This window comes from Mesoplodon densirostris, chromosome 2 (genome assembly GCF_025265405.1).
Source record: "Mesoplodon densirostris isolate mMesDen1 chromosome 2, mMesDen1 primary haplotype, whole genome shotgun sequence".
Taxonomy (NCBI): domain Eukaryota; kingdom Metazoa; phylum Chordata; class Mammalia; order Artiodactyla; family Ziphiidae; genus Mesoplodon; species Mesoplodon densirostris.
In genome coordinates this window covers 128,549,554-128,572,093 of record NC_082662.1, presented here as the reverse complement: position 1 = coordinate 128,572,093, position 22,540 = coordinate 128,549,554, and the positions used below count along the sequence as shown (strand labels likewise).

General features: G+C 35.2%; 1 protein-coding gene across 1 annotated transcript in view; it reads right to left on the bottom strand.

Moving 5' to 3' along the window:
* The window catches only part of LOC132476092 (centrosomal protein of 170 kDa-like), a 197,710-nt gene that overhangs the window by 155,880 nt on the left and 19,290 nt on the right, over positions 1–22,540 (bottom strand). The window contains exons 3-6 of the mRNA XM_060077823.1: positions 18,340–18,474; positions 4,421–4,897; positions 623–786; positions 143–436 (exon numbers count right to left, since the gene is read on the bottom strand). Of these exons, the coding sequence (XP_059933806.1) occupies positions 143–436; positions 623–786; positions 4,421–4,897; positions 18,340–18,474 (1,070 nt within the window). The remainder of the gene's footprint in view (positions 1–142; positions 437–622; positions 787–4,420; positions 4,898–18,339; positions 18,475–22,540) is intronic.

Here is a 22,540-nt window from a genome sequence, read left to right as displayed (position 1 = left end):
TATTGTTAGTCTTGCAGTTCCCTAACAAAATCCTAAGGTTTCAAAATACTGACTACATGAAAACATTTTATACTCTCTAGTAATTTCCAATAGTAATACACCACGAGAAAACTAACATCATACCCAAATTTCAATTATTTACCTTGTCAATCATTTTTCTTGCTTCCACTTCCTCACTGTTGGGACTCTCTAACTCAATGGTATAAGTACCCGTGTCACTTTGGTCATCATCATTATCCTTTTCAGAAGCAGCAGAAGTAGCTTGATTTTTTAACATTTTATCCATCTCCTGGCTTGGTCTGTGCCCCAGACTCCCTGAACTTCTTAATAATGCAGTTTGTAGGAAGGGAATTGACACCGATGGCTCCTCTGATTTCTGTTTTAACAATTTCCCATGTGGAACACCATGCCCCCCTCGGTGGTGCGCAGAGCTAGTCTGTAAAGACAAAGAAACCACTTTGGCATCTGCTGTTGGAGATTTTGTTTTTTCAAGTTTTGTATGTGGTGCTGAATAAGTAGTTTCCTGACACAAGATTCCCGTACTGTGAGTAAAAGAATAGGACCTTCTTTTTCTGGGATTGTCTTCATCAAAGAATGCAATCATAAAAGCAGTTTGACTTACAACAGCTTGGTCTTGATGCTTTTCAGTAGCCTGGGTCTTCTGTAGCTTTTTCTGTTCTGAATGGTGGCGCCTTAAGTGTTCCTCAAGAGTTGCACGTTTGCTAGAGCGCCTGTGAGCCCCAGCATTTTCTGAGTCGCTTTGTGTACCATCATCATGTTTATTTCCTGGACACAAAAAAGAAACCACATAATAGAGAAGGAAAAAATCCCATGTAGAAAATTAGAAGCACATACAAAAGTGCTGCTTGTTTGGCCCCCTTCCCCTTTTCAATCAAAAGTCATATGTTCTTTTCAGTAACAGGCTCTGCAAACTTCCCTCAATTGCAATGCTTACATTCAAATTTTATCAACCAACAATGAGTCCTTTATAAACAACTGAATAGGATTACTTTTCTTTATCCAAATTTTAACTTTATAATGGTTCACCAATGCCTTAACAGATAAGCAATGCTATATCTCTGTGACACTCTGTATTTATAACATTAAACATTAATCCTGCCTTTAAACCTTATACTTTATTTAAGCAATCAAAAATTTATTTTTAGCGTTAGAGAGAAAAAGACAGAAAAAAGTGTGATCCCACTGAAGTGCTTATCATTACATAGGAAAAGAGAATGCAAATGCCATAAAAAAAAGTGATGAAACTTAACTTTCAGTGACGTTCAAAACTTCCAAAAGTATAGCATACCTTGCCTTTTTAATATAAAAATGCAAATTTGTAGTTTCCACCAATTATTGTACAATTCTTTACAAACCTCTTTCTAGCTATGAGAATTTTCGCAATTTTGCATGTGTGCTCATTTAAACTCTGGTGGCTTCAGCGAGTTAAATAAAGCATGCTAAAAGGCCTAGCATGGAAAAGTGCAGTCTATGAAATCCTACATAAATCTACCAGACAAATGGCATGGTGCTAAATATAACTAGATAAAAATATGTCTTCTCTGTTAAACATATAGAGTCAAGTTAGAATACCGTAGTTGAATTTTGAAAACATCAGCTTCCTACCAGAGGTTTTTTTGTTACCCTTCATAGTTCTATTAGGGATTAAATGTGAAACTTTACGAAAATTACTTGATGTTTCACTGATTTAGAATTCTTATTATCTAAATAATAAGTACACTAGAAGAAATAATCAAATGACAATTATTATATTATTATAGCATGAATTTAATGGAAAGTCAAGAGCTATTCTATGCATGTTTTAGATTGAATCACAAATGAGGGCTGAATCACAAATGAGGGCTTAAATGATAGCTCTTTAGAAGAAAGCTATAAATTACTCTAGTCAACCACATGTATTCCAATACTTCCAGGACTAAATCTGAAAATCTTTCTTCAAACTAGCAACTACTGAAAATGCAATCTGAAAGGAAAAAAATGGTGTTTAATTTAATTAATGGAATTCGTGCCTTGGTAATTAAGCTAGGAATCATGGATAGACAGGTGGAATGCAGATATTTGCTAGTTCAAATACAAAACTCACTAAAAACAGGACATTGTACAACCTATTTCATGTTGCACTGGATGCACTGAAAAGGAATCCAGTTTGTGAGAGCTGTAAATAACTAAACTCCCATATTTCATGTGTAGTAAGACCAGATAACCCATATCACACACATATACAATATGAAAATGTCATCTTTACAGAATTTAGTTCTTGTAACACCATACAAACAGTTGGCACTTAGTTAGCATCAGGTCCTTTCAGTATCTTTTCTTTAAGTTTTGGGTTAAAAATTCTCTATAGATTAGCCATTTTCTTTTTTCAAAAATTATTATTCTTTTTGCATTTCTCAGTGTTATACAAGATAACACATCTGATCAGAACTGCAATTTCTGTTCTTACTTAACAAAAAAAAAATCACTTGGAACTGTTCTTAACAAGATTCTTTCTGTTTTGTCTATTATTAATCAGTCATTAATATGTTGAAGTTTTTTCAGTATTTTTAAGGGTAGATTAGCTGTACCTAGTCAGGAGTTGTGGCCAAAAAAAAGCTGCAACTCTCCTAAAGGGTAAAATTGTATGGGTTTTGTGAACATTATTTTCTTTAACTGTCCCAAAGCGCGTGCACGTCACTCTTGCAGGAGCAAAGTTGTTTTGTTTTGCCTACTTTCAAGTTTTTGACTAAACAGTTGCTGAAAGTCTATTATTAAAGTACAGTTATAATAAAAGGGTGTAATAAGAGTTTTTTGTTTTTCATTTGTTTTCTTTTTTTTTTTTTTTGGCCACACTGAGTGGCATGCGGGATCTTAGTTCCCCCAGCAGGGATGGAACCCGTGCCCCCTGCAGTGGAAGCATGGAGTCTTAAACACTGGAACTCCAGGGAAGTCCCATAAAGGTACTTTTTAATGGTGTCTTTTAAAAGGATATTTTAGCTCATTTTTGTACATTTATTGAGGGTGGTCTAAAAAAGACGATGTCATTTCTAAATTTTCAAAGTTCACACTACTTTTTATATTAGAGGATATCAGTATTATTTTATCCAATTCATAAAAATGATCAATTTACAAATGGGTAGCTTTCATTTGTGAGCTTTAACCTATATATATCAATACAGGTATAGGTCTCAATTATATATTTGCTATTATCTAGTAGGAGTAAAGACAACAATCACATGTTAAAAGTTCATATGCCAGGTAACTGCTTATGATTATAATTAAATATAGAAATAGGCCCTGACAAAGAATTAGGTAATCACACTATCTCACTATCCTGAAATGCCTTAGAAATAAATCAGAAATAGGTATTTCTTCATTAGCTGAATAGAATCCCAAGCCATAAAGTACAGGTTAAACCAGGGTCAGTCTTGTCAATTATAGTGAAGTCATTCATTGTTTATTCAAATTACTGAGTACCTATCACATACTCAAGCCCCAGGAAAGAGATATAAGGCAAGTAATATATAATCTCTGACCTCAACAAGTGTTCTTTTAAAGCTCTTTAACTTTTTGTATAGTAACAGAATGGTCAGATTAACATGCAATCTTTTCCCTTACAGACAGCTTGTTGAATAAAATTAAGACAGAGTAACATAAAACTGTATTCAGAAAATTCTAAATTAATTAAATTAGCAAAATCAATGGAAAAAAAATGATCAGTTGATACTTCGATGTACAGGTATAAAGAAAGATTTTACTAACTTTCATCAAGTATTATACTAATAAAACATATATAATAATTACTTCACAAATAAACCTTCAACTACAATTTTTATAAAAGTCTTACTAGTGAAAAAATTCTTAATTCAATTAATTCCCAATATCTCTAAACAAAAAAAATTTTTGTTTCATGACATGAGTAACCTGAGAAGAGTTTGAAACACTCTACCAACAATGTGACTATATTACCAAAGTAGAACTGTCATCCCATTATCCAATGGCTTAAAACTTTCAAAATCTACATACTGCTATTTTACAGGAAGCACATAATAGAGAAGAACAGAATTAAATATATCTTTTCCTGAAGTCAAGAAAATGATGAGAACTGCTTTCTAGGGAATTCCACTGGTGAAATGAATGAATCTTTTATTTCCATAAGAAAAAGAAACATATTTAATGGCATAAATACAAATTTACAAAACCAATCTGGTTTTGGCAAGAAAATGAAGGCAGACTGTTTTGAATGAGTAAGTTGGATGTGGGCAGTTTGGCTGGCTTTTGAGCTTTAAAATCAAATATAAACCTTCAAAAATGCAGAAGCTTTATACCATATAGTTATTTATCTAATAATAGGCTGGTAACTGTGAAGACTGAACTTTACCATAAAATAGCAAGTTCTAAAATGATCAATTCACTTTACCTTTCAATCTTTTTAAGTAAACTGGAACATCACTTTTAATACTTTTGGAATCCTCTTCTGATCTTTCCCATACCATCTGAGGAGGGTTGTTCTGTGCCAGCGAGTCAGCTACTTTGTTTTCTGGTGCCATCATTCCAGTTTGAATCCCTGGCAGGTCTTGTGTTCCAGGAGAACACTTCTTTGATTTGTGGCGCCGATCAGAAGTAAATTTTGTCACATAACCTTTAATAGTTACTTTCCCTGGGGTACTGTCATCAAATTCAATGGTAAATGAAGCATACCCTGCACCTGTTGTATGAGAACTTGGTGTGTCTTTTGTTGAGCTTTCATGAGTAGTGCTCTCTGTTATTTGTGATGGTTGCTGAAATTCTTTCGTAGGGATTTCAAAATAACTTGGTTCCCTACAGAAAGGAAAAAGTACTTCTTCATTTGCAGCTGCAGATTGTTCCTCAACTTGCTTGGCATCTATGCTGCACCCTAATAAGAAAAATAAGAGAAAATTCAAAATATTTGGAAGCTTCTAGCACTTGAAGAAGTATAGTAATTGCCACTTGTATTATTCCATGGAAATCAGAAGGCAGATCATAGTCTGGATGAAAAAGAATGGCAAATGTCACAGAAGAGAAATAATTCTGATTATAAACGTAGCATTCAGTTACCAATAGGAGATGCAAGATAAGCAGCGCAGTGGCAAAAGATAGCAAAGCAGTTAAGAGATGGACCTTGCATGGCTAGGTCCATATTTTTTCCAACTTGGATCCAGAAATCATCAAAGTACAAAAGAACTGAAATCAAATGGAGATGGATATGCATGTTCAATGTACATATAGAGAGAGATAGAAAAAAATATAAACTTCCTTATCAAGTAAGGAGGATGAAATATCTGAAATATCTATGAAAACAAGTAAACTTCCAAAGGAGAACAGGTGCTCAAATGAAGAAAGAAACATGACATCAATATGTAAGCAATGTTCTGGACATAATGATTCCACTTACCATTCTTCACCATCACATTCAGAGACATTACTTTTAGAAGGACAAAAATAATATTACCAATGTGTGATCCTTATAAGAAAATAGATACATTTTATAAAAAATAAAAGAATGACTAAAGATAAAACATGTGGTTTGCTTGTGGCATTGCAATCCAAGCAGCAGTATGAAAACAAGTAAGTTAAAAATAGACAATTCAGTTGCCAGACAATTAATTCCACAAGGAAATTCAGGTACATTTCTATACAGCAGAATACATCCAAGTGTCAAAATCCATGGAGGAAAAGCTGAACTATAAATCTCAGATCAAAAAGAGCTGGCATAAGTAAGCAACTCTGGAACACTATTCCTCTGTTGCCTCAGGGACAAATATGAAGGTATAAAAACAAATGCATTTATATATAAAATATGTGAAGGCACATAAATGAAAATGATAACTGAACTGCTTTAGATGTGTTATCAGATACTGCAAATGCAAAAAGAATTTAAAGATTAAATTGCTCTGTTTTTCAGGAAACAAAAGAACTATTAGCAAGATGGTAAAGAGTGAATTCAAATGAAAAATATTTCCCTAAGGCTCAAAAAAGCATTCCTTTTAAAAAGAGATTGACAGAAACACCCTTTGCAGATAATTTATTAGGAAGGAAAGGCAATACGGGGGGGACGAGGTTGTTTCTAATCATTTTCTAATTAAGTGAAGTATTGGGTCTTGACACATTTTTTCAAATATCAAATATGGATGGGATTCTTCAGGTGCTATAATCAGTTTCTTAGCAATACGGTGAATATGAAACAGTCATAAAGCTGTTTGCTTTTAGGTTATAGAAGAATGGGACAGCAACATTTCTGTAGTCAAATGTGTGGCACAGGGTATTAGAAGACATCAAGTTCCACTTCCAAAAAAAAAAAAAAAAAAAGTGAAAGCAAACTACACAGACAGTAAACAGAATATATAACAAAAACAATTTTCAACATAAAAATTATCCTTTTCAAAATCTACTTTTTCTCAATACTGAAAATGAAAACAGTGTATCAAAAACACTCTACACTATCAAAGCAATAATTCTACACACTTTCTGGAGGATAAGCATATACAGGATTCTTAATAACCTAAGTCACGTTTTAAAAACTTCTTTATTACAGAGTTCATTTATCTTTTCCTTAAAGTATCCACTTGAGTGTTTACTCTGAAGGCCTGTCACTTAAAATTTCCATGAGAGTAATATGCATTAACTACTTTACATACATAAATAAACTCATTAATGTTTTTATTTTTTCAACATTGATTTATTTACTATGTATCATGTACTGTATCAGTACTATGTACTGCACTTGATCAATTTCATATAGTACAACTGGTTTACAAACCTATCCTACTGGCTCTGATGCTTGCTGAACTTTGGCAAGTGACTTCTTGCAATTTTCAGCACCTTTAGGAGAATCTACTTTACAATTAATCTCCTAACATTCACTTTTCAGCTGTATTCTATTCAGAATCAAACCTGTTAGACCTGCCTTCTGCTGACTTCTCAGCTTCCGTTCTATCCTTCTTGGATGGCCGTGTGGCTGACAGGGTCTTGGTGCTCCAGCTGGGGGTCAGATCTGAGCCTCTGAGGTGGGAGAGCCGAGTTCAGGATATCAGACCACCAGAGACGTCCTGGCCCCACATAATATCAAACGGTGACAGCTCTCCCAGAGATCTCCATCTCAATGCCAAGACTCAGCTCCATTCAATGACCAGCAAGCTCCAGTGCTGGACACTCTATGCCAAACAACTAGCAAGACAGGAACACATCCCCACCCATTAGCAGAGAGGCTGCCTAAAATCATAATAAGGTCACAGGCACCCCAAAACACACCACTGGATGCAATCCTGCCCAACAGAAAGACAAGATCCAGCTTCATCCACCAGAACACAGGCACCATTCCCCTGCACCAGGAAGCCTACACAACCCACTGAGCCAACCATACCCACTGGGGGCAGACACCAAAAACAATGGGAACTACGAACCTGCAGCCAGCGAAAAGGAGACCCCAAACACAGTAAGTTAAGCAAAATGAGAAGACAGAGAAATACGCAGCAGATGAAGGAGCAAGGTGAAAACCCACCAGACCAAACGAATGAAGAGAAAATAGGCAGTCTACCTGAAAAAGAATTCAGAGTAATGATAGTAAAGATGATCCAAAATCTTGGAAATAGGATGGAGAAAATATAAGAAATGTTTAATAAGGACCTAGAAGAACTAAAGAGCAAACAAACAATGATGAACAACACAATAAATGAAAGTAAAAATTCTCTAGAAGGAATCAATAGCAGAATAAATGAGGCAGAAGAACAGATAAGTGACCTGGAAGACAAAATAGTGGATATAACTACCACAGAGCAGAATAAAGAAAAAAGAATGAAAAGCATTGAGGACAGTCTCAGAGACCTCTGGGACAACATTAAACACACCAACATTCGAATTACAGGGGTCCCAGAAGAAGAAGAGAAAAAGAAAGGAACTGAGAAAACATTTGAAGAGATTATAGTTGGAAACTTCCCTAATATGGGAATGGAAATAGTCAATCAAGTCCAGGAAGCACAGAGACTCCCATACAGGAGAAATCCAAGGAGAAACATGCCAAGACACATATTAATCAAACTATCAAAGATTAAATACATAGAAAAAATACTGACAGCAGCAAGGAAAATAAAACAAATAACATAAAAGGGAATCCCCGTAAGGTTAACAGCTGATGTTTCAGCAGAAACTCTGCAAGCCAGAAGGGAGTAGCAGGACATACTTAAAGTGATGAAAGGGAAAAACCTACAACCAAGATTACTCTACCTAGCAAGGATTTCATTCAGATTCGACAGAGAAATTAAAACCTTTACAGACAAGCAAAAGCTAAGAGAATTCAGCACCACCAAACCAGCTTTACAACAAACGTTAATGGAATTTCTCTAGGCGGGAAACAAAAGAGAAGGAAAAGACCTACAATAACAAAGCAAAAACAATTAAGAAAATGGGAAAAGGAACATACATATCAACAATTACCTTAAATATAAATGGATTAAATGCTCCAACCAAAAGACACAAACTGGATGAGTGGATATAAAAACAAGACCCGTATATATGCTGTCTACAGAGACCCACTTCAGACCTTGGGAAACGTACAGACTGAAAGAGGGATGGAAAAAGATATTCCATGCAAATGGAAATCAAAAGAAAGCTGCAGTAGCAATTCTCGTATCAGACAAAATAGACTTTAAAATAAAGACTATTACAAGAGACAAAGAAGGACACTACATAGTGATCAAGGGACCAACCCAAGAAGAAGATATAACAATTGTAAATATTTATGCACCCAACATAGGAGCACCTCAATACACAGGCAATTGCTAACAGCCATAAAAGGAGAAATCGACAGTAACACAATCATAGTAGGGGACTTTAACACCCCACTTTCACCAATGGACAGATCAACCAAAATGAAAATAAATAAGAAAATACAAGCTTTAAATGATACATTAAACAAGATGGATTTAATTGATATTTATAGGACATTCCATCCAAAAGCAACAGAATACACTTTCTTCTCAAGTGCTCATGGAATATTCGCCATGATAGATCATATCTTGGGTCACAAATCAAGCCTTGGTAAATTTAAGAAGATGGAAATAATATCAAGTATCTTTTCTGATATGCTATGAGACTAGATATCAATTACAGGAAAAAAACTGTAAAACTCCTAACACGTGGAGGCTAAACAATACGCTATTAAACAACCAAGAGATCACTGAACAAATCAGAGAGGAAATCACAAAACACCTAGAAACAAATGATAATGAAAACATGATGACTGAAAACCTACGGGATGCAGCAAAGGCAGTTCTAAGAAGGAAGTTTATAGCAATACAATCCTACCTCACGAACAGGAAACATCTCAAATAAACAACCTAACCTTACAACTAAAGCAATCAGAGAAAGAAGAACAAAAAAACCCCAAAGTTAGCAGAAGGAAAGAAATCATAAATATCAGATCAGAAATAAATGAAAAAGAAATAAAGGAAATGAGAGCAAAGATCAATAAAACTAAAAGCTGGTTCTTTCAGAAGAGAAACAAAATTGATAAACCATTAGACAGACTCACCAAGAAAAAAAGGGAGAAGGCTCAAATCAGCAGAATTAGAAATGAAAAAGGAGAAGTAACAACTTACACTCCAGAAATACAAAGGATCATGAGCGATTACTACAAGCAACTCTATGCCAATAAAATGGACAACCTGGAAGTAATGGACAAACTCTTAGAAAAGCACAACCTTTCGAAACTGAACCAGGAAGAAATAGAAAATATAAGCAGACCAATCACAAACACTGAAATTGAAACTGTGATTCAAAATCTTCCAACAAACAAAAGCCCAGGACCAGATGGCTTCACAAGTGAATTCTATCAAACATTTACAAAAGAGCTAACACCTATCCTACTCAAACTCTTCCAAGATATACTAGAGGGAGGAACACTCCCAAACTCGTTCTATGAGGGCACTGTCATCCAGATACCAAAACCAGACAAAGATGTCACAAAAAAAGAAAACTACAAGCCAATATCACTGATGAACATAGATGCAAAAATCCTCAACAAAATACTAGCAAACAGAATCCAACAGCACATTAAAAGGATCATACACCATGATCAAGTGGGGTTTATCCCAAGAATGCAAGGACTCTTCAATATATGCAAATCAATCAATGTGATACACCATATTAACAAATTGAAGCAGAAAAACCATATGATCATCTCAGCAGATGCAGGAAAAGCTTTTGACAAAATTCAACACTCTTTTATGATAAAAACTCTAAAGAAAGTGGGAATAGAGGGAATTTACCTCAACATAATAAAGTGCATATATGACAAACCCACAGCCAACATTGTTCTCAATGGTCAAAAACTGAAACCATTTCCTCTAAGATCAGGAACAAGACAAGGTTGCCCACTCTCACCACTACTATTCAACATAGTTTGGGAAGTTTTAGCCGCAGCAATTAGAGAAGAAAAATAAATAAAAGGAATCCAAATCAGAAAAGAGGAAGTACAACTGTCAGTTAACAGATGACATGATACTATACATTGAGAATCCTAAAGATGCTACTAGAAAACTACTAGAGCTAATCAATGAATTTGGTAAAGTAGCAGGATACAACATTAATGCACAGAAATCGCTTGCATTCCTATACACTAATGATGAAAAATCTGAAAGAGAAATTAAGGAAACACTCCCATTTACCATTGCAACAAAAAGAATAAAATAGCTAGGAATAAACCTACCTAAGGAGACAAAAGACCTGTATGCAGAAAACTATAAGATACTGATGAAAGAAATTAAAACAGATGGAGAGATATACCGTGTACTTGGACTGAAGAAGTCAAAATTGTGAAAATGACTCTACTACCCAAAGTAATCTACAGATTCAATGTCATCCCTATGAAACTAGCAATGGCATTTTTCACAGAACTAAAATAAAAAATTTCACAATTTGTGTGGAAACACAAAAGACCCCAAAGAGCCAAAGCAATCTTGAGAAAAAGAAACAGAGCTGGAGGAATCAGGCTCCCTGAATTCAGACTATATACTACAAAGCTACAGTAATCAAGACAGTATGGTACTGGCACAAAAACAGAAATATAGATCAATGGAACAGGATAGAAAGCCCAGAGGTAAACCCACACACATATGGTCAACTTATCTTTCATAAAGGAGGCAAGAATAAACAATGGAGAAAAGACAGCCTCTTCAATAAGTGGTGCTGGGAAAACTGGACAGCTACATGTGAAAGAATGAAATTAGAATACTCCCTAACACCATACACAAAAATAAACTCCAAATGCATTAAAGACCTACATGCAAGGCCAGACACTATCAAACTCTTAGAGGAAAACATAGGACACTCTATGACATAAATCACAGCAAGATCCTTTTTGACCCACCTCCTAGAGAAATGGAAATAAAAACAAAAACACACAAATGGGACCTAACGAAACTTAAAAACTTCTGCACTGCAAAGGAGACTGTAAACAAGACGTAAAGACAACCCTTAGAATGGGAGAAAATATTTGAAAATGAAGCAACTGACAAAGCATTATCTCCAAAATATACAAGCAGCCCACACAGCTCAATATCAAAAAAAACAAAGAACCCAATCCAAAAAAAGGGCAGAAGACCTAAATAGGCATTTCTCCAAAGAAGATAGATATACAGATTGCCAACAAACACATGAAAGGATGCTCAGCGTCAGTAATCATTAGAGAAATGCAAATCAAAACCACAATGCGGTATCACCTCACACCATTCCAAATGGGCATCATCAAAAAAATCTACAAACAATAAATGCTGGAAAGGGTGTGAAGGAAAGGGAACCCTCTTACACTGTTGGTGGGAATGTAAATTGAAACAGCCACTATGGAGAACAGTATGGAGGTTCCTTAAAATACTAAAAATAGAAGTACCATATGTCCCAGCAATCCCACTACTGGGAATATACTGTGAGAAAAGCATAATTCAAAAAAAGTCATGTACCACAATGGTCACTGCAGCACTATTTACAATAGCCAGGACATGGGAGCAACCTAAGTGTCCATCTACAGATGAATGGATAAAGAAGATGTGGCACATATACAGAATGGAATATTACTCAGTCATAAAAAGAAACCAAATTATTTGTAGTGAGGTGGATGGACCTAGAATCTGTCATACAGAGTGAAGTAAGTCAGAAAGAGAAAAACAAATACCATATGCTAACATGTATATATGGAATCTAAAAAAAAAAAAAAGTTCTGAAGAACCTAGGGGCAGAACAGGAATAAAGATGCAGACTTAAGAGAATGGACTTGAGGATGCGGGGAGAAGGAAGGGTAAGCTGGGACGAAGTGAGAGAGTGGCATGGACATATATACACTACCAAATATAAAACAGACAGCTAGTGGGATGCAGCCACTTAGCACAGGGAGATCAGATTGGTGCTTTGTGACCACCTAGAGGGGTGGGAGGGACACGTAAGAGGGAGGGGATATGGGCATATAAGTATACATATAGCTGATTCACTTTGTCATACAGCAGAAACTAACACAATGTGAAGCAATTATACTCCAATAAAGATGTTAAATAAATAAGCAAACCTATCCTATCTATCTATCGTCATTCATTCATTCATTCATTCATTTTGCTCTCCACATCCTTACAGGTAACAGAGTAACCCTGAGAACAAGGGTTAGTAGTTTCCTACTACCACTACCTGAATACCCAAATAAAATGATGTGGCTGAACTATGAAGCAATAACTACAAAAAGCTGGCCCAGAGGTATAGCATTTATCATTTACTTGTTATTCACGATTCAAATGAGTATGTTTCCAATTTTCCTCCCTTGTGGAAAAAAACTTCACAGTTAATACTGACATACTTTTAATATGTTTTCACATTATAACACATTAAAAAAGCAGAGATCAACAACTGCACATAACTATGTTTAAGATTATTATTTCCTAAGTTAGTCCTACTTCAAAATTGCCTTTACTCCAAGGACTAGAAACCCTGAGACTTACACAAGTTAACACCTAATTTAACCAGAAATCGCTTATCTAACAATGTCAAGCAGCACAACAGAGTGGAAAGGCAGCATATATGATATGATTAGTGGAAAGTAGTGAGAAGATTTGAAATCAGGTAAGTCCTGTCTCTATCAGTCCTTAATTCTCATTTTCCTCATTGTTAAATGAGAAAATAATATCTACCCATAAGATTGTTGTGAAGATTCAGTGAGATAAGTTATCCAGAAAAAGTCTGGCACAAAGTAGGCACAAAAGTAAATGTTTCTCTTACTTTTCCTCCCCCAACTCTTCAACATAGCTAATTAGGGAAACAAGAAGCTAAAACCAAAAATCTAACTCTAAAATAAAAAACCCAAGACAGATATGACAACACCTATATCCTCATATTTGTGATCTTTACTACCAGGAAAGTCCTTCATTGAGAACCTTTTTTGACTATTTACTCAGATTACATGTGGCAAATCTGGAGGGGATATAAAAGCAAGGATTAAGGTCAGACATATTGCGCTAAGAAGAGTCAAGTTGTCGAGATAAGACAAAAAACAATCAAGAGCAGACACACGGCTCAAAAACACAGTAGTTCAGAACCATTCATTCAGTATATGGAGCAAACAGTCTTACATACTTCAAGTCTCCCAAAGGCATCACTGTAATGTATCATAGTTCAATCACTGATGTTCATAATGATGCTTCTGAGTCATAAAGCAAACATTTAAATTATATTCAGCCTTCTGTGCTTAAGAAGGCAATGACATGGGTAATTCATTTAATAGAAATATAGGAAATGGTTAAACTTAGAAAAAAATTTCAGTTGTAAAAGTAAAGTTCAGTCATCTGGAAAATTCATTATGTAGAGGAATTCATTTCTCTGAAGATGATAAAACCAGATCAAGTGTGGGCCTGGTATATTTTGGAATTGTACGCCCACTAGAAAAATTATTAGGGGTCTTCTAAATTAATATAGAAAAATAAAACAGCTTTCCTCTTTCCGTACACTGACGAAACATTCTGAAATTTATGAATTTAACATGCATTTCTATTCAAAACCTATTTTGCTTATACTAAAGTAAACTAAATTATATACTAAAATACTAATATTTTATTTATACCAATATTTTATTATTAATCTCAATTGCTAGATATTTAAAAGTATTTAATAACTGATTATGCTAGAATTAATTATGTTTATCAAAATCAGAAGAGCAATATCCTTAAATTCTTAAGGTATTTTATGATTGTGTGACCTTCCAGGGAAACTGATAACATACATAATTCAGAAAATATGTTCCCTTCATTCTTCTGTACTAAATTAAATGAAATATTAAGCTGTTTCAAGATGATAAAGACTATAATTATGAAGGCAAATTCTGCTTGAGATATCCATCCAACCTAGTATATTCAAGTACTTCAAATTACAAAGACTGGGAAACTCCTTTTACCAAAAAGGAACTACAACTCAAAAGTTTTCAAATTTAGTTTAATTAGATTAAAAATCAGTGTAAAAGAGCCAAAAATCTACTCTTCACAGTTGTACACACCTTTTCAAACTGTATGCAACACTTAAAGGTCTTTAATTGTAACCTAAGAAGTGTTTAAACCGTTTAAACCAAGTTAGAAGGTAGAAGAGCATACCTGATCTAAAATGAGGACAAATTCTCCTTTAATAGGACTCAAATATTCACACAATTTCAGGAGAACGTGATTGCTCTAATATTTGCTTCTAGGGTTCTTTGGGCTTTAAGGGAAATTGGTAGGAGATTCTGGATACACATGGACCCACAGAAAGGGACATAAAAAGTTACTAGGTAGTAGATTCTCTATTATCCTTTCTGGAATGTTCACCTTTCAAAATAAATACTAAGATTTTACAGTCTAAAAATTGGTAACCAAGAAGCAAATAACTTTTTGCTTTTACCAAAAAAGCATGCTTAGAGCACAAATAAACTAATCATTTATATTTCATAATCTGAAACACTAAAAAAAAACCTTAATTTCAAAATGACCAAGTGAAATAGCATTCAATACGCATTTTCAAATTTGATTCTACAATATATGCTGGCATCATAAATTATTTCAAATTAGTAAACTGTTTCTCTCACCCTATATTTTAAAAGACTACAAATGATAAATCTGAAACAATAACATCCTCATACTAATATAAGAAAGCAAATGAGACTCTCATTAAGGCTTTTAATCAGCTGAATCTGACAGAGTGCTTCAAGCTACTTAACAAAAGACGTGCATCACTTAATTCCTTCTAACTCAAAAATAATCCCAAGATTATTAGACAGCTTTTGTCATCTGGCAGAAAAGATACTCAATGAGACACGCCACACAGCTGGTAATCATTTAAGAATTTAGTTTCATTCACATGGATGAAATTACTACTGGATGTTTCACAGTTTGAAATTCATTTCATTAACTTAGGTATGAGAGATCAATTTTTTATGTCAATTTGTTTTTGGAGTGCTTGTTTTAATCTTTATACTATACGAAGTATATTCTTTTGGAGTGACTGTGTGTGTGTGTGTGTGTGTGTGTGTGTGTGTGTAATGACTGCTGAAATGTTAGCTGTTTGTGGTTAAGAGCATGGACTCGAGTCAGGCTACCTGGGTTCAAATCCCAGCTAAACTACTTGCTAGCAGGGTGACCTTGTGAATAAATTCACATAACCTTGCCGCCGTTTCCTTATTTATAAAATGGGGATGATAACAGTAACTACTTTTAGGTATCACTGTGAAAGGATTAAATGATTAAACATATGCAGGGCACTAAGAAGAGTGTCTTGATAAAGCAAGCACCACTGAAGTGTTAGCTGTTGTTAATAAGTCATGGTTCTGTCTCCAGGACAAAAATTACATTTACTGTATTTACATTTATTATAATTACATTGATTGTATTCTAGAAGATATGTATTTCAGACTTCAAAAGTTCTTTTGTGTGTGAGGGTGGAAGGATCTTTAATGGCCAGATAAACTCAGTATCACAATTATTTTCAGAATTTGGCAACAGTTAAATTCTGCTGTGTTTTCTTCTAAGTTAACCACCAATTATTAGCACATTTTTTTTCTCACTCTCCTCTCTCTCTCTCTCTCTCCCCCTTCCTTCCTCTCTCTCTCCCCCTCCCCTTCTCTCTCTCCCTCTCTCTCTTTCTCCTAGATGGCTCTAGTACACAGTGATAATATAATATGTGATTCCTGAAGGAACTTATAGTTTAGATGAAAAGGCGTACACACAAAATACTGAAGGAAAGTGTTACATATTAGCAATAGATATAAACAGACATACCCTTTAGAATTTTATATTACCTGATTTATGTGTATACATGTCTGTGGGAGAAGAGCAGGCAGGAATTAGTCTAATTTATGTGGAAATGCACTGGGAGAGAGCACTAAACAACTGGTAGTGGGACGCAAGGCTAAGAAAGTGGGACAAAATTAGAGAGAACTTTGACATAATACCTATTGGGCAAGCAAAAGGAAGCTACTGTAGTTTCTTAAAGAAAGGAAAAAAAAAAACGGCAGCTTAGATTTATTATACAAAATGAACTGCAGAAGGGTTGAAACTGGAAATAGTTCAGTTATGATTAATGGAAAAAAAGGGCAACAGAAGTAGGCAATATAATAGATGAGGTGAAAGGAAGGGAAGACACAAAGATTTCATATAAAGTAGACATTCTTGACTGCCTTCCAAAATCCATTTCCTATTCCTCCCTCCTACAAGAACTCCAACATTCCCAGGTATCTCTAACTCTTCCCTGATACAGCTCATGTGCCTTAGGGGGAAAACTAACCCCATATTCAGCTTCAGGATGGGTACAATTGGCTTAAGGATAATCTCATAACCCTTGCCAGGGATTGGTTCAGAAATAAGCAGGTGACCTACTCCTGAACCCATGAGAGGCCAATGAGATGACAAATGTGTTGAAAACTTTGGGGAGAGTTTCCAGGGGTTCTTCTAGAAGCGACCTTTGCTATTTCCCACTGGATGTGATCAAAGCAGCATGCACTCCAACTGCTACTGGCAAGCAGCCTATGAGTACGAGGGGAAACTCCCTCAGTATGCAGCCACTGTGAATAGAAGGGCAGAAAGTCCGAGAGAAAATAGCTAGCTGATGACACCATTGAGATGCTGCATTAACCAATCCTGAAGAGGTTCAGTTATTTATTTTAGCCAGTAGAATTCCTTCCTGTTTAGTCTCAGGTGGCATTTCTATTATTTGCATTTGAGGGTATGCTAAATAATACTAAGTTTCTGAGCTTGAACATGAAGAAAAAAACGTGTTGGCCACAGAAACAAGGAAACTGAGATGGGAATTTATTTGCAAAGTTGACAACTTTCAGTTTGGGGCACTTTAAGATCAAGTTGATAAGGCCAGCTTTCTAAGACTTGTACTCTGGTAAAATTAGAGCATATTTAAGCACCAGTGCTCTTATTCTCCAGCTAATAAAAACCTCTTATTTACCTTGTAGAATTATGGTCAAAGGTAGAAAGTTGACAGAACTTCTGATGGAATCTATCCTTAACTCAGAGTCAAAGTTGGCTTTCCATACTGCTCCCTGGTGCCTGTATTTAATTCCTCCAGTTCTAATCCTTATCTGCTATTATCACAGAAACTGGCTGTTCATCCTTCAGTGTTGATGTCCTTGTCAAGTCCTTATGTGACAGACAACTGATACCTCCATTTATTTCCTGGAAATCTTGATTTTCTGGCTTTTCACTTAGCTCATTACTCAACTCCTCCAGCAACAAAAGATTATGTTCCTTGACTATTTATCTGAGAATGTGATTCAGAATTATTTCTTCCTTCTGGCTGCTCAACAGCTAATCTTGTTGTTACCATACCCCAACAAATTGGGCATGCTGAGATTTTAAAGAAGTTTTAAACTTCATACATTTTGAACATAATAAAAAATTTTCATTTAAAAATATGATTATATGTTTGTGAATCTAATGAAAACACACAAAACTAGTTTGTATTTACTATTTTGGTCTAATTAAAACATTTAAAAAATTATTTTAAAATACTTAAAATGTCCAATTATATTACTTAACTATATATCAAGTTTTAACACCCTCATAAATAAGTTAAATAAGGAAAAATATTTTAAATAAAAGTGATTTACAAAGATATTAGAATTAATACTTTATGAGAGAATCATTCATAATAAATAAATTTAATTTAAAATGACAATGTCATTAAAACATTCATCAACTATTTTTAACATATTAAAGAATAGGGGACACATCTCTTTTAAGGGTAGACAGATTTTTGCTTTGATGATAAGTTCTTCCTAAAATACCTACTTAATGTCATAGTCTGAGCTTTTTTTACCTGATGTTCCAGTTTCACGATTTTTCTCTTCAGGCTTGCCACTTGACTTGAAAGCTCTTTGTTCATCCACCTCATCATCCCCCAACCATGATGGTTTCCGATATAATGGAGTACGACGGGGCATAGCAGAAGTATCTGGAAAGAGGTGGGAAAAATCTGTCTAAAGCATATGAAACAGAAAAAAAAAAAAAAAAGCTTTTGCAGAATGCTAGAATCGCCCAGTTGATTTATTAAACGAAGAAGTACAGCTGACCCCTGAACAACACGGGGTTAAGAGCCTCAACCCTCCCTGCAGTTGAAAATTTGAGTATAACTTATCGTCAGCCTTCCAAATCCACAAAAATATAAGAAATGTTTAATAAGGACCTAGAAGAACTAAAGAGCAAACAAACAATGATGAACAACACAATAAATGAAAGTAAAAATTCTCTAGAAGGAATCAATAGCAGAATAAATGAGGCAGAAGAACAGATAAGTGACCTGGAAGACAAAATAGTGGATATAACTACCACAGAGCAGAATAAAGAAAAAAGAATGAAAAGCATTGAGGACAGTCTCAGAGACCTCTGGGACAACATTAAACACACCAACATTCGAATTACAGGGGTCCCAGAAGAAGAAGAGAAAAAGAAAGGAACTGAGAAAACATTTGAAGAGATTATAGTTGGAAACTTCCCTAATATGGGAATGGAAATAGTCAATCAAGTCCAGGAAGCACAGAGACTCCCATACAGGAGAAATCCAAGGAGAAACATGCCAAGACACATATTAATCAAACTATCAAAGATTAAATACATAGAAAAAATACTGAAAGCAGCAAGGAAAATAAAACAAATAACATAAAAGGGAATCCCCGTAAGGTTAACAGCTGATGTTTCAGCAGAAACTCTGCAAGCCAGAAGGGAGTAGCAGGACATACTTAAAGTGATGAAAGGGAAAAACCTACAACCAAGATTACTCTACCTAGCAAGGATTTCATTCAGATTCGACAGAGAAATTAAAACCTTTACAGACAAGCAAAAGCTAAGAGAATTCAGCACCACCAAACCAGCTTTACAACAAACGTTAATGGAATTTCTCTAGGCGGGAAACAAAAGAGAAGGAAAAGACCTACAATAACAAAGCAAAAACAATTAAGAAAATGGGAAAAGGAACATACATATCAACAATTACCTTAAATATAAATGGATTAAATGCTCCAACCAAAAGACACAAACTGGATGAATGGATATAAAAACAAGACCCGTATATATGCTGTCTACAGAGACCCACTTCAGACCTTGGGAAACGTACAGACTGAAAGAGGGATGGAAAAAGATATTCCATGCAAATGGAAATCAAAAGAAAGCTGCAGTAGCAATTCTCGTATCAGACAAAATAGACTTTAAAATAAAGACTATTACAAGAGACAAAGAAGGACACTACATAGTGATCAAGGGACCAACCCAAGAAGAAGATATAACAATTGTAAATATTTATGCACCCAAAATAGGAGCACCTCAATACACAGGCAATTGCTAACAGCCATAAAAGGAGAAATCGACAGTAACACAATCATAGTAGGGGACTTTAACACCCCACTTTCACCAATGGACAGATCAACCAAAATGAAAATAAATAAGAAAATACAAGCTTTAAATGATACATTAAACAAGATGGATTTAATTGATATTTATAGGACATTCCATCCAAAAGCAACAGAATACACTTTCTTCTCAAGTGCTCATGGAATATTCGCCATGATAGATCATATCTTGGGTCACAAATCAAGCCTTGGTAAATTTAAGAAGATGGAAATAATATCAAGTATCTTTTCTGATATGCTATGAGACTAGATATCAATTACAGGAAAAAAACTGTAAAACTCCTAACACGTGGAGGCTAAACAATACGCTATTAAACAACCAAGAGATCACTGAACAAATCAGAGAGGAAATCACAAAACACCTAGAAACAAATGATAATGAAAACATGATGACTGAAAACCTACGGGATGCAGCAAAGGCAGTTCTAAGAAGGAAGTTTATAGCAATACAATCCTACCTCACGAACAGGAAACATCTCAAATAAGAAGACGGATGTTGCTGTGGAAAGATTAAATAGTTGTGTTTGTTTTTACGTTTAAGCAACGTTGTTTCCCTTGATTCCCATAGTTACCTGAACCAACTGCCTGATCTTTTCTTGGGCATCTTTTTTACCCGGCGCCCGCAGAAACTCTTGGACGGCTCAATGCCAGTTTTGCCTAGTTCCCATACTTTATAATCCAGTAAATTCCTGATGCGCTCTTTTTACACATTCAAATTATGGTGTAGTGGATTGAATGTGATTTATTGGACCAGGAAAAAAAAAACCCACTAATAATTATTTTAATCACAACAGCTTTTATTTAGTGGTCTAGGCTATTTCATACATTAAATTACTTAAAACTTACAATCTTGTGAATGTCCCTCTTCTACACATGGGGAAATAGAGGTGCAAAGAGGTTAAGTTAGGCCAAAGCCAACACAGCTAGTTAGTGACAGAGCCAGGTATTAAATTCAGTCAGGCCCATCTGCCTTAAAAGCCTATGTTTTTCTTTATTAATCATATTACAATTACTATTACTGAAACTTTTTAGTTAATTCAGGTTTTAATACTATAGTACCCTATGGGTAGCTGAAGAAGTGATATACTTGTAGATAGCTCTATCATCTTGAACATCATATATAACATCTAGAAACCTCATTTCTCTTATTTTAAAGTAGAAGTTATGATGTTGTCTACAGGGTTCTTGTGAGGAGCAAATAATTCATGTAAAGCAGTGATTTTCAGGCTTTTTTTTTTTAATCTTAGCCATAAGTAAGAAATGTATTTGGTATGGGACATAGACATATAGACTAAAAGAAAAGTTTCATTAAAGAATATTTATTCTACTAGATGTAATTCACCCTACTTTCTGTTCTTTTGCATTTTCTTAACCATTTAGGCTATGACCAACAGCTTAAAAAATATTTAAAGCATTTAAAACACTGACTCATTTATTTAGTATCATTTATTTATCATTTATTTAGAGCCTGGGTAGTCTCCAGTGTCGGGTAGCCTCAGGCCAAACAACCAACAGGGAGGAAACCCACTCCCACCAATCAGCAGTCAAATGGATTAAAGTTTTACTGAGCTCTGCCCACCAGAGCAACAGCCAGCTCTACCCACCACTAGTCCCTCCAATCAGGAAACTTGCACAAGTGACTTAGATAGCCTCATCCAGCAGAGGGCAGACAGTAGAAGCAAGAAGAACTACAACCCTGCAGACTGTGGAACAAAAACCACACTCACAGAAAGATAGACAAGATAAAAAGTCAGAGGGTTATGTACCACATGAAGGAACAAGAAAAAAACCCAGAAAAACAACTAAATGAAGTGGAGATAGGCAACCTTCCAGAAAAAGAATTCAGAATAATGATAGTGAAAATGATCAAGGAACTCGGGAAAAAATGGAGGCAAAGAAGGTCAAGAAGATGCAAGAAATGTTTAACAAAGACTTAGAAGAATTAAAGAACTAACAAACAGAGATGAACAATACAATAACTGAAATGAAAATTACACTAGAAGGAATCAAGAGCTGAATAACTGAGGCAGAAGAACAGATAAGTGACCTGGAAGACAGAATGGTGGAATTCACTGCTGTGGAACAGAATAAAGAAAAAAGAATGAAAAGAAATGAACATAGTCTAAGAGACCTCTGGGGCAACATTAAACACAACAACATTCACATTATAGGGGTCCCAGAGGAGAAGAGAGAGAGAAAGGACCCGAGAAAATATATGAAGAGATTATAGTGGAAAACGTCCCTAACATGGGAAAGGAAATAGCCACCGAAGTCAAGGAAGCGCAGACAGCCCCATACAGGATAAACCCGAGGAGAAACATGCAAAGACACATAGTAATCAAACTGGCAAAAATTAAAGACAAGAAGAATTATTGAAAGCAGCAAGGGAAAAATGACAAATAACACACAAGGGAACTCCCATAAGGTTAACAGCTGATTTCTCAGCAGAAATGCTACAAGCCAGAAGGGAGTGGCATGATATAATTAAAGTGATGAAAGGGAAGAAACTACAGCCAAGATTACTCTACCCGGCAAGAATCTCATTCAGATTTGATGGAAAAATCAAAAGCTTTACAGACAAGCAAAATCTAAGAGAATTCAGCAAAACCAAACCAG